The sequence below is a fragment of the Crocuta crocuta genome, unplaced genomic scaffold (assembly GCF_008692635.1).
Source record: "Crocuta crocuta isolate KB4526 unplaced genomic scaffold, BGI_CrCroc_1.0 scaffold812, whole genome shotgun sequence".
Classification (NCBI taxonomy): domain Eukaryota; kingdom Metazoa; phylum Chordata; class Mammalia; order Carnivora; family Hyaenidae; genus Crocuta; species Crocuta crocuta.
In genome coordinates, this window is record NW_027530976.1 from 561,257 (window position 1) to 574,527 (window position 13,271).

The following is a 13,271-nucleotide window of genomic DNA, read 5'->3' on the forward strand; positions in this document are numbered from 1 at the left end:
TTTTTAATGTTTGTTTATTTTTGAGAGAGAGAGACCGAGAGAATGTGAGCAGGGGAGGGGCAGAGAGAGAGGGAGACACAGAATCTGAAGCAGGCCCCAGGCTCTGAGCTGTCAGCACTGAGCCCGATGTAGGGCTCAAACTCATAAACCTTGAGATCATGACCTGAGCCGAAATCGGATGCTTAACATCAGGCTGAACCACCAAAGCGCTCCAGCCATTGGTGTTTTCCACATAATTTTTAAATCACAAAAGTCATAAAGGGCACCCATCCTCTGCTTCTCTGGTTTTCCTGAGCTGGGATTTTTCTTAAACCCAGCTGCCTTGATTCCCACTACTGTTTTCTTCCGTAAGGTGGAGAGAGTTATCCTCTTAATCTATGACACATTATCAGTTTGGTTTTAGTTTAGTTTGATTTTTGAGTTTTTTGTTTTGTTTTGTTTTGCTTGGGTCATCTCATCTTTCTATGCAAGGGAGATGTGATTCATTCGCCTCATCCTCCTCATACACACTTTTCTCTATTCTCCAGTAAAGGAAGAAAGCCACCTGGGGGTAGGCATGTCTGTGCAAAGCCCACCTTGCCCTAAACCAGGCTGATTCTCGGTCCAGCCATCACCTATGGCTATCACATCTGAGCTATGTTCTCCACCATCAGTTTCATTTGGACTTAGAGGGTATCATTTTCCTCTGCTTACTGTTGAGTCCTACTTTATCTTGTTTTTTCAAACTCATACAGGGAGGAGGGCTATTATTTCTAGCCACTTCAAATCACCTACAAGGAGGTTTCACACCTGCAATATATCTTGCAAATATTAAAAACTTTAAAAAATCTTTTAATATTTCTGTGGATCCAATTACCCACCCTTTATTTCTACTTACTGATTCAGCTATTATAGATAGTTAGCCCTCTTAATAAAAGAAACATGATTTCCATGAAAGTAGACCAGGAAAGGAGCTTGTAGTAAAAGAGACCGGATCCGATCTGATGTTCAGCATTGATGGTGGTGTGCAGGTCCGTGTACTAGGAAGGCTGATTGTCACTTACTGGAACTCTGAGAGCATGTAGAAAAGCCGTATGTTAAGTGATGTATCCTGTGAGTCTCTCTGAACTTAATTTTGCAGTTTAAAAAAAGTTTATCATTTATTTACTGTTTTGCAGGCCAACTCCAAAGGTCAGCTGGAACAAAATAGGTGGTGATTTACCCAAAGGAAGTGAAACAAAAGAAAATCATACCAACACTTTGAAGATAGAGAATGTTTCCTACTGGAACAGAGGGAATTATCGCTGCACAGCCAACAATTTCTTAGGATCAACCACTCATGATTTTCATGTTATAGTAGAAGGTACATTCCCCATGTTGATTTATTTTTCTTCTATTAAAAAAAAAAGATGAATTCCTATATGTAGTGGACCTGTATTTCCAAAGCATATATGTTAAAACAGGTAAGCTGTTTAAACTTTTATTTTTAAAGTGGGTTTTGGACTATATTATACTTCAGTTAACCAGATTTGACATTTACTCTGCAAAACCTTGTAAAAGGGACAAACAGCAAGAAAAGATCTCATGTTAGGGATTAAACACACGACTTCCACACAACTTTTATTATACATATGACACTGCATGATATTAAATCATAGAAGTAAGCAGTATAAAGACAGAAATTATTACGATGAGCTTGAGAAAAAGCTTGGAGTTTGTTTCCCAGTGCTGTGCTTAACTTGCTGTGTCCTTGATCAGTTTACTTTGCCTTTCTGTCCTCACTTTCTTCCTCAAAGAAAAGAGGGTGTTAGACAAATTATCTTAGTTCTTTCCTAAATACATTTTTTTGGGTCCATATCTTGAGTTCACATGATGTTCAATATGTTACTTATGGGGAAAGAGTAGACTGGGTGCTGTGAATATTAATTTTTTATCAAAAGTTGCAAAATACACATTATATTCAAGTCATCTTTGTAAACCCAAGCCTTTTGTTCAATAGAGGTTTCACTATTATTTCTTGTATTCATAGAAATAAGTAGGCCATGATGTCATCATTTAAAAAGGGGGGAAGCCACACAATGTGGATTTTGGGGCTGTACCTGCCCTGCAAGTAAGGTTTATTTGGGCATCTTATGAAGCTAATTGATGCACCCTGTTTTCTATGGGTCTAATTACACTGAAGTCTCTTATCTATGGTTTGGTTGACTGAATTGATCAAATTAATGGATTGATTACTGCATTTGTACTCATTTAGTGCTGTGAAGGCTTAACTAGTAAAAGGAATTGTCTCTTTCAGGGTCCCATTTAGTGAACTGATGCTCTAGCATTTCCATTTATATTCCAATAATGTTTACCTCTTAAACCTTAAATTTGCACAAGGAACATCTAAGTAAAAGGCTACCTGTTTTAATTAATGAGAAAAAAATGAAGATTTAGACACAGATTCCATTTACAAGTAAACCTTAAGATAATTGTTTTAGTCTAGCTGCTGTTTGGAATAACGCCATGTTTCCAAGACCTCACCCACAATGTATATGGCTAGTGAAGTTATGAAGCATGGAAAACCAAAGATGAGAATATCATTTTCTTTGAATCAACAAAAGCAAAACCTATATAGGTGAAATCTCAATATAATACATAAATATCAACATCTGCCATCAGTGATATATTCCTCTGATTTGAAATTATCCACAAAGAAATTCAGAAAGGAAGAGTTTGAGATGTTTATATGTATATATTTTTTAGTCATCATTTGCTGCTGCTTCTTTTCTTTTTTCTTCATTTGATGCTTCTACATAAATCGGCTACAGCACGCAACAGGGATGTTTTTCCGTAACCCCTACCCCTGCCCCGGTGCAAACATATCTACAAACCAGACATGTCTAGTTGTTAAACGCTCCTACTCCAAATTGCTGACTATTAGAAATCCTTCCAGATGGCTGGAACATTGCTACAGTAGCTGAATATTTTAACAATCTGGCCATGGTTTTCTTGACTATAAGACTGAAGCTTTCAAAAGAATTGCAAGGGTTGCAAAGAAAAAAAAAAAATGAAGGATGTAAACTTAATTATGCAATTCAAAATGTTGACTATAGGACTCCAAAGGAATATAGGTTTCCTGGACGAATTGTCCTCACTATTCATAAAACAGCTATTAGCACTATTGAGATGTAAATTATGTTTTTATTAGGAACATTTAATCTTTTCTCCTTAATGAGAAGCTACTAAATGTGCCCTCTGTTGTATGTTTTAGGAGTTTCTTTTCACACATGCCAAGTGAAAAGCAAACTGGGCTCAAGAAGTCATTTTTTTCTTTTCTTTTTTAAGTGTGAAACCAAGAAATACAACCTTCATTAATCATACGCACGGATGAGCTTACTTTAATTCAGTTGTCTTCTACCTTCCTGTATCTTCTTTCCGTTTTTTTTTTTTTTCTCTCTCTCGTTTAGAAACTCAAATTAAGCAACAAGGATTACCATATGATCATGAAGCAATGCAACTGTGAATTTTGAAAATCAAGTCCATTCTGAAAGCACCCATTTGTGCTTAAGTAAAAGCATGTATTATAGTCTCTGTATATGTGGTATTTCTTCTTTATTACTATCCACAGTCAAATTCTGTAATTTAAGTTAAAACATCCTAAATATAAAGACTGTGCATTTTCAAATTCTCTAATACAAGTAAATAAAAACAATCAGGATGTCTTGATAAGGCACTGTTATCCTTTCTAGATATCTATGCTATAAATAGTATGCATTCAATAAAAAGAGATATATTAAAATGACATCTAAACATTCTAAATCCAGAAATCCGAATATGACCATAATCACATTTCAACTGATTATTTAAAAATAAACCCCCACCAACTTCCAGCACTCTCATGTTGTAAACTTTTGAACTATTTAAAACTTTTAATTTTAGTGTAATAGGAAAATATTTATATATAATTATATACCCATAATTGTCTTGCATTTTAAAAAAGATACCATGAACTGGAATGCAATTCAGTCATTGATATACTTAAGAAAGCCTTGTTTTCAAATGAACTATTTTTTCTAAGAAGTTACAATTAAATCCAAGGTTAACAAACCTCACAATTTTGATTTAATAAAATATAGGTATTTAGTAGGAATCTGTTACTAAGAAAATAGCTCTGTGTTGTTTAATAGGAACCAAAGTTCCTATTTTACTGCATTTTCCTTCCAGTGATAAATGTTTCTCATTAACTTGCTTATTATATTCTAAATTTTCAGTCATTTGCATCTCACTTTTTAGCAACATAGGGAAATTATCATCTTTTTTATATACAATTATGACAAAATGAGTAAAGTTGCAACATGAGTTGTTTTCATCAGTTACCACATATCTTAGGATAATCGATAAAAGAATGGGATTCAGTGATGTTTTCCATTTTAAGTGGGGTTTTTTTTCCTTTCTCTTGAGGTTTTTTTTTTTTTTTTTTTTTTTTTTTTTTTTTTTTTTTTNAAACATCTGTTTGTTCTCTCTCCCTGGGTGTCCCTAGCCTAACTTCATTCACCAAAAATACCCTGATCCATAGCCAATGTCCTCAGGCTCAGTCTGCATTCTTTTGTGAACAAAGTAGCAACTAGCTAAATATGTTCAACCAAGACCCTGGTTGATGATGACCCTGATGAGACCCTGAATTACTAGAAGTCAGTGATTCCCTCCTATCCAATGTTCCTTCATTCCCCCCTATGCCTTTTTCACTGGAGTCTTTGGGGATCAATCATTTCAATTCACCTCGTAATTATTCCACGTGTGTCTGTTCTCTTCGTGCCAGCAGAGGAGACACAGGAAGGGTGAGATTCCACCGTGGCTCTGTATTTATCTGAGAAGGATCAAACAAATGCCTGAGCATTTATAAAGAAAGTTTGTTCAAAAGGGTTAAAGTAAAGTTTAGCGATGATTGAATGTATAAAACCTCTTGGTATCACCCTCCAGTGGATAGATGTTGGAGGAGCTTGGACTTGGAAGTACAGAGTGAAAGTTGGTAAAGCAATGTGGCCTTGGTTCCTATCAGTGGTCTAAATTAATAAAATAGTAATTAACTAGCAATAACATCCCTTTCTTGTGATGAGAACTTTTAAGATCTATTCTTTTAGCAGCTTTCAAATGTGCAAACAGTATTATTGACTACAGCATGCTATATATTTATTACATCCCTATGATTTATGTTTTTACATTTAAGTTTTGCTCTGAAAGCAATAATATTAGTTTGCTGTTTTAACATGGAAAGTTTCATGTTCTTGGATTTTTTTTTCCCTAACTCGAATGTGAATCTATATGATTCACAGTTTATAATTTGGACTATTGCATTTTGACTTAAACGACTAATATTTACAGATTGTAGATTATGAATACACATATTTACTTTAAATAATTAAATACTTAATATTAAATTTAAATACTAAATATTTAAATAATTAAATATAATTAATAGGGTACACCCCTTTCTTGGATTTGAATTTGCAGGGTTATTTGTATATTTTTGTTTTTCTTCATGACTTTATAGGCTTTTTCTTTTGACATAATCCTTTTCTTTCCCCTTAAAAAAAGGAAGTTTACGTAACTTTTTTTTTTCATTTCGCATATATGTATCTTTAAGAGAGGTTCTGTTTTGACTAAAAATGGAAATCCAAAAATGTCTTGGGGGAAATAACCAAGCAACACTTGATGGAAATGACTACCTGCAGGTGTTGTGCAATTTTCTCTGGAATCAAATTATCCAAACCATCCACACTTTAATCTAAATCTTTTATTCACTCCTGACATACTAATATACTTAAGGTGACAAGACATGGCAGTAATATTTCCACTAAAGACAAATGTCTCATTCTGCACTGAAACACCACTTAGAATTACAATTTTGGAGCAATAGGACATGCCAAGATGCAAGTAATTTAAATACATTTTTCCTCCATTGTTTTCAGGACAAAAAGCTAAATGTAGCTTTTAGGCTTTCTTCTCCCTGTGTTACAAAAAAGATAATCTCTAGGAAAATAATGTTTCTCACATTTCTAAGATAGATAGTTGATATCGGTATGGGTATATAAATGCTACAAAGTCATTAAGAAATATATAAAATAAATGCTGAACACTTCAAGTTCATTTAAAAATTCTCCAGATACATGTATCAAATATCAGCCTTTTTAGATGCCTTGCTGCAGCTTGAAAATAAGCCGTCGCCAGCACTAAATAAACTTAACCATCTGCTTATCCCTCCTTCACTTTCTGTTAATGAGGTAGGTACTTGTGATGCTGAACAAAGTGATGGTATACATGTTAATTTTATTATACATGCTAAGAGTCCATATTAGATTATGCACACACACCACACATGCACACACCCTCTAACACAGAAAACTGTGTCCACCTTGCCTGACAGAACATTTACAAAAAAGAGCTAGTGTGAAACACTTTATTGTGTCTGCCATCTGCTGGCGCATCATAGAAACACAGGACTTAACGTTTTCAGACCTTCTGGCAAGGTTAAAATCACTTATGATCTCTTCACTTTACTTCCAGAGCCTCCTCGCTGGACAAAGAAACCTCAGAGTGGTGTGTATAGCACTGGGAGCAGCGGTATCTTGTTGTGTGAGGCAGAAGGAGAGCCTGAGCCCACAATCAAGTGGAGGGTCAATGGCTCCCCGATTGACAGTAAGTGAAAATACCAATTGTGATGCAGTGCTGGAGGCCATGGTGTGCTCTGACGGCTGATAGGCCCACACCCTGATTATGTGTAAGATGGGAGTTGGAAAGTGGCTGGACCATCAAGACAGATCTAGGCAGGAAATCCAAAGTTGAATCTTTCCCAGCATTTTGATTTATGCTTACATTTATGGAAAGGCAATAAATAACATTTGTACTCGTTGGGTCATTTTATTAACTATATATAAAAATAAGGTTAAAAAAGTAAAGTGACTGAAGGAGAATGAGAATTCAAGGAGAAAATCCCATTGCTCTCCTTCTCCCTGAGAAGTTAACGCAGCGACCTAGTGGTTGAGAACATGGTTATAAAGTCAGGACTTCCCTTAGACCCAAGCAACAGTGACCCCCGGCCCTGGGTTCTGTTCTTCATAAGGACCTGCTCTGGCCATTCTTTGGTCATGTCTGCCAAAGACATTGAGAAATTCATGGGCCAAAGAGACCTGTACACATGCCTCCATCCCTGGCTCCCTGCATGTTCTTGACTGAGCTCCAGGAGTACCCAAGACCAGAAAAATCCCTGCCTAGTCAACTCTCAGCCATCCCAAATGAGCTGGGCATGGAAAGGCAGGGATGCACAAGGGCTACAGGCTGGTTCTCCCTATTCTCCCATCCATGTTCCAGCATAGAACTCTGAGAAGTCCAAAAATCTGCAATTTGCACCTACAGCTCTTGCCATTTTGAATGTCTTTGTTAAAATAGAATAAATCTTATTTGTCAACTGATTGGCTTAATTTTGAGCATTTATATCACTGAGATATATATATATGTTGCTTCTTTTTTTTTTTTTTTTTTTTTTTTTTTTTCTTNTTTTTTTTTTTTTTTTTTTTTTTTTATTTTGGTCCTGGACCCATCATATCAAGCATAGACATCTGGTGGTTCATAGACCTGGGGTCCCATCTAGGCTGTGCACCTTCCCATGAATATGATCTTGAGTTGTCTACTGACCCTCACAAAGCTTTAGTTTTTTGTTTTTGTTTTTTTTTTTTTTTTCACAGCACAACAGAGCTAATCGTGGTTGGTTGTGATGGAATGAGGTTATTGTGTTCAAGCACCCAGGACACTGGTTTATCTGAACAACATTATGAGAGTCTATAAACTCTGGGGCCAGAATGCCTGTGTTTGCATCTACACTCTATCATTTACTAGTTGTGTAATTGGGCCTGTTACACTCTTAAAATCTGCTTCCTCATCAGTAAAATGGGCATAAAAATTGTACCAACTCATGGGTTGTTACGTGGATTAAAGGAAACACCATGCAAAGAATGCTCAGGACAGGGACACTCCTAAAGTATTTTACTATTTACTTTACTAATATTGTTGTCACATAGCAAGAACTCGGGAAACCTTAGCCCTCATTATTGAAATCTTCAAATTTGAGATTTTTATTTCCTCATCTCTTTAGAGAACAAACTAACAAATGAATGATAAGGCTTCAGGTAGATCAGAGGGAAAGAAAAACAATTGTTTTTAAAGAATGGTAAGGATGCTAAAATAAGAAATAGGGATTATCTGGAACATAAAATCATAAAACTATATATCTGAATGGCACTTGGCTGTTTCTGAAGGACATTCATATATTACTTTGAATCCTCAAATGAATACTTTTAGTGGATGTATGATAATTCATATTTAACAGATCAATTCTTAATTCAGTAATTTTTATTGAATGCCTTCTTTGTGCCAGGGCTGACTGGCCTTATTGCTGGGAAGGTAGCAGTGAATAAAATGAACTGACCCTGTTCCTGTGGACCTGACATTCTAGTGGGGGGAGTCAATCAATAGACACATAAATCTGTGCTGTAAGTGTAAATAAAAAATAGCTGAGTAAGGGATGGGTGTAATATAAGTTCAGGACCAAGAGTGGCCCTTTTATTTTAAGGTAATACTAGGAAGCTTCCCATGGTAATTTACCTTAAATAGAAGATCTGAAAGAGTTGAGGGGGCATCCATCCATGTGTAGAAGAGCTTCCAGAGTAGAGGTCAGTGAGTGCAAAGACCCTCAGATATGTTTGGAGTGTAGATGTAAAGCAAGGAGTCCAGTGTAGCTGAAGCTGAGTGAGTGGTCTGTGCTCAGACCAGAATCAATTGGCAGATGCAGGGGCCACATCATACCTAAACTTGAAAGCCCATCTGGGGACTTGGATTCTATTGTAAATAAGATGGGCAACTCTTGGAGGATTTTGAGCAGAAGAATGACATAATCTAATCTATTGACAAAGGGCTTTTCTGACCTCTGAATGGAGAATCAGTGGTATGACTACACCAGTTAGAAGCTGCCTGGAAGACCCTGGGACTTAGGGCTAGGTTGGTAGTGGTAATGATTAGGTTCTGGATGTATTTCCAAAGGAGAGCCAGTAGGTTTGTTCATGGTTGAGGAGGTCAAGGCTGAAAATAAACAGCTGAATAATGGCAGGTGTAGAAACCAAAGCCTCGTCCTTGAGTCCAAGCTCAGTGTTCCTTCCACAGCTGTCAACCACCACTCTCCTTGCTCCCCTGCAAATGGGTTATAGCCATTTATAGGTTGGGATGCTCGATGACAGTGGGCTAACTGAATGAACTTAAATCTCTCTGAGCTTATAATTCTAGCAATTCCATACCCTTTATATGTAGTGTTTCAAAATTACATGAAAACAATTACCCTTAGGGCACCTGAGTGGCTCAATCAGATAAGTGTCCAACTCTTGGTTTGGGTTCAGGTTATGATATCACAGTTTCATGAGCTCAAGCCCCGTGTCAGGCTCTGCCCTAGCAGCCTGGAGCCTGCTTGGGATTCTCTGTCCCTCCCTCTCACTCTGTCCTTCCCCCACTCTTGCTGTCTCTGTCTCTCTCAAACTAAATAAATTATCTTTTAAAAAAGTGATTACTTTTATTGAAAACAGGCTTAACCTTTTTCAGATGCTTTGCCTCCAATATTTGTGAGCCTCCTAATAAGCCCTGCAGAAGAGATTTTTTTTTAATTCTCCCGTTTGCACATGTGGCAACTGGGGCTCAGGGAGGTCACATTACTTAATTAAGGACACAACCGCAGTAAATTTATAGGTTTTAAAAAATTTTTAATGTTTTTATTTATTTTTGAGAGAGAGAAAAGGAGCATGAATGGGGGAGGGGCATATAGAGGGAGACATAGAATCTGAGGCAGGCTCCAGGCTCTGAGCTATCAGCACAGAGCCCGATGTGGGGCTCAAACTTGTAAACTATGAGATCATGACATGAGCAGAAGTTGGACACTTAACTAACTGAGCCACCCAGGTGCCCCAACCCTAGTAAATTTAGAGCTAAACGTGGAACCCAGAAATGATTAAAGTCTCAAGGCTGAGGTTGCTCCCAGTGTATTGCATTATCACCCACTGAGCTGACCAAAGACAACTTACGGCCCACCTAGTGTTGACACTGATAGAGACCTGGCTTTCTTGAATCCTGGGAGCTCCTGTTAGCCTTGGCTTGTATGCAGCAACACCCTGCAGCTTCTGTACCCATCCCAGAGGGTGGTGTAAAGCCAAGCTCAGCTGTTAGTCATCTCAAACCTGAGGCTACAGTTTCATTTCTTCTTTTTGTAAAGCTATGTTTGCTTCAGGGCTTAACCATGGACAGATGGTACAAGGAATCTAAAGAGAGTGATGGGGTTAGCTCTGAAAGATGTAGAGCTGGGTATCAGGTATAGGGATGCAGAATCAGTTCAGAGACTCAGGCCTTTGCAGCCTTAAAGAACTTCGGAGAGCTCTTCTCCATGTCAGCCCTCAAGGGAGAAATGGCCCTGCAGGACTGTATCAATTTTCTACTGTTGCTCTACAAATAATCACTAATTTAGGGGCTTAAAATAGTGTATTTGTATTGTTTTACAATTCTGTAGGTTAGAAGTCCAACAAAGCCTCACGAGGCTGAAATCAAGGTGTCAGCCATGCTGTGTTCCTTTCTGGAAGAACTAGGAGAGAATCCCTTCCCTCATCTTTTCCAGCTCCTAGAGAGAGCCCACATTCCTTGGCAAATACTCTCTGTTTTCAAAGTCAGCATCATTGCATATCTGACCACTCTTTGATAGGCATCTCCTTTTGTCTGGCCACAGCCAGGGAAGGTTCTCTGATTTTAAGGAGCCTTGTAATTACATTGGGCCCACTTGGATAATCCAGGGTGATCCCTCCATCTCAAGGTCCTTAACCTTAATTACCTCTGAAAAGTCCCTTTTGCTATATAAGGTTAAATATTTTTTTAGTGATGGAGATTAGAATGTGGGGATCTCTCGGGGACTATTATTCTGCCTACCCCAGGGACCTTCTAAGAATGAAATGCCACCCAACATAAATGGTTTTGAGTCCTTTCAGGAAATATTTACTGACTGCCTCCTCTGTGATAGCTACTGTTCAGGCACTGGAGACACAGTGCATAATGCAGTCAAGGTCCTGCCTACAGAGAGTCATAGTCCAGTGTAAAAAAATATTTATTTCTGACTGTCAGAGGGAAAAATGTATATGGAAAGTCTTCTATTTTAATAAACAAATACTCAACATTTTCGACAAACCAAAACTATTTTATAAAATAGAGACACAATAAGAAAAAATTTAGGTTTACTGGTAATCTTGTCATGTCATTTAAGCTAAAAAAACCTTAACATCTGTGCCCCTCACTCAACATTCCTAGGTAATATGTTTCCTTTACATTGCTTGTTTGTACTGTCACAGTGAGACTGTGAGATTTGGCATGTGGCCAAATATTGTGGGAGGTGGGATTCACTTCTCCAAAATCCAGTACCTCCTTCCACAATGACGATATTAGTGCTGATCCCATAGGGTCCGAGCAGAGTTAATGAGACAATGCATATGCCACTTCTAGCAGAGTTCTTTGGCCCTTCAGAAATCTACTAGAAATGTTAGATATTCTTATTTCCCAAAGATATTTCCAGAATTAGGCATGGATCAGGAGTGAGGTAGGATTTATTGCCAAAAAGTAGAAAATCTAGCCCCTGATCTCAAGAGGGGTTTAGTCTTACTGTGAAAAGGAAATATATAAGCTGTGTATACAAAGTGGCTGAATAGCAAAGCAAGACAATTGAAATGAACAGTGCACATAAGAAAATTGTACAGGGGCAGAGAAGTCAAATAGAGGAATAAAAGTGTCAAAGGGGGAACACAGGAGCCAATGTTGGTGGCTTGGGGAGATCACTCTGTGTTGATCATGTGATATGTGCTGGGCAGTATTAGGACCTAAATTTACAAGTATGAATAAGGTTTAGTTATAGTGGGACTTGAATGCCAAATGGAAATTTTATTTATGGGTATGGATATGGAGAGGTACTGAGCTTGAGATCAACAAATATTTTAGCAATAAATATTAATTTGGTGGAAGATTGAAATTGGAGAAGGGACAGGAAAGAAAAGATCCATGGTTGTTGCTAAGAAATTCTGAAACTTGGCTTCAGTGAACTATTATTCACCCTAAACTGGTCTTAAAATATAAATACTGTGTGACACATTTAATAAATGGTGTATAAATATTTTATGGCCCATTTTTTATCAAACTGACATTCTTTAATCTCTTGTAGAAAATCCATTTGCTGGTGATGTTGTCTCCCCTGGGGAAATCAGTTTTACCAACCTACAACCAAATCATACTGCTGTGTACCAGTGTGAAGCCTCGAATGCCCATGGAACGATCCTTGCCAATGCCAATATTGATGTTGTAGGTATGTAACAGTCTGGGAGCATACCGTTTACCTGCTATTTCCTAAAGGAAGATGCTCAAGGTCATACACACAAGTGGACTGAATTCCCAACACATAAAACATGGGGGGAAACATCAAAGTACCTTTCATCTAACATATGAACATTAGCCTTCCTACTAAAATAATACTTTCAAAACATATTGAATTTGGATATTTTTCTTATTCAAGACCATATACTATATTATTCAGTTTCCAATTTTTATTAATGTGACTAGGATATAGAACTTTTTAATTTGTGTGCATTATTTCTTACACGAGCATTTACAACTGTATTTATGTTATTTTCAAATAGATGTCCGTCCCCTGATACAAACTGAAGATGAAGAAAACTATGCCACGGTGGTTGGGTACAGTGCTTTCTTACACTGCGAGTACTTTGCTTCACCTGAGGCCATAGTGTCCTGGTAAGCTGGTACAAGGTTTTCTTAAGAGACTGTCCGTGGCAGATTTCATGCATTGTGTCTTCATCCATCACTTGACATGCTCTTGTTCCATGTATCCAGTGCCGCTGAGAAATAAGATAGTAAACTTAATTACCTACCTCTCCTGGAATCATTGACTAGATGTGTAGGATTTTGTCAGGTGGGGAGATTAGGGAGAGCCATTTCTGCTTACAAAGGAAAGTGAAGAACTGAATGATTACTGAGATAATTTTATAGAGATAGACTTGGTTTTTCATTTTGGGTATCTCAGAAGTCATGTATTATAGCTGACTCTTGGACATTGTGGAGGTTAGGGGCCAATCCCCATGCATTTGAAAATCTGTATATAACTTTTGTCTCCCCCAAAACTCAACTATTAATATCCTGCTGTTGACTGGAAGCCTCATGCATAACATAAACAGTTG

At 37.5% G+C, this 13,271-nt stretch overlaps 1 protein-coding gene across 3 annotated transcripts in view; it reads left to right on the forward strand.

Moving 5' to 3' along the window:
* The window catches only part of CHL1 (cell adhesion molecule L1 like), a 78,556-nt gene that overhangs the window by 31,088 nt on the left and 34,197 nt on the right, over window positions 1–13,271 (forward strand). For all 3 annotated transcript variants that reach the window (XM_077770157.1, XM_077770159.1, XM_077770158.1), the window contains 4 exons: window positions 1,158–1,342; window positions 6,526–6,657; window positions 12,245–12,385; window positions 12,717–12,828. In XM_077770157.1, the coding sequence (XP_077626283.1) occupies window positions 1,158–1,342; window positions 6,526–6,657; window positions 12,245–12,385; window positions 12,717–12,828 (570 nt within the window). The remainder of the gene's footprint in view (window positions 1–1,157; window positions 1,343–6,525; window positions 6,658–12,244; window positions 12,386–12,716; window positions 12,829–13,271) is intronic.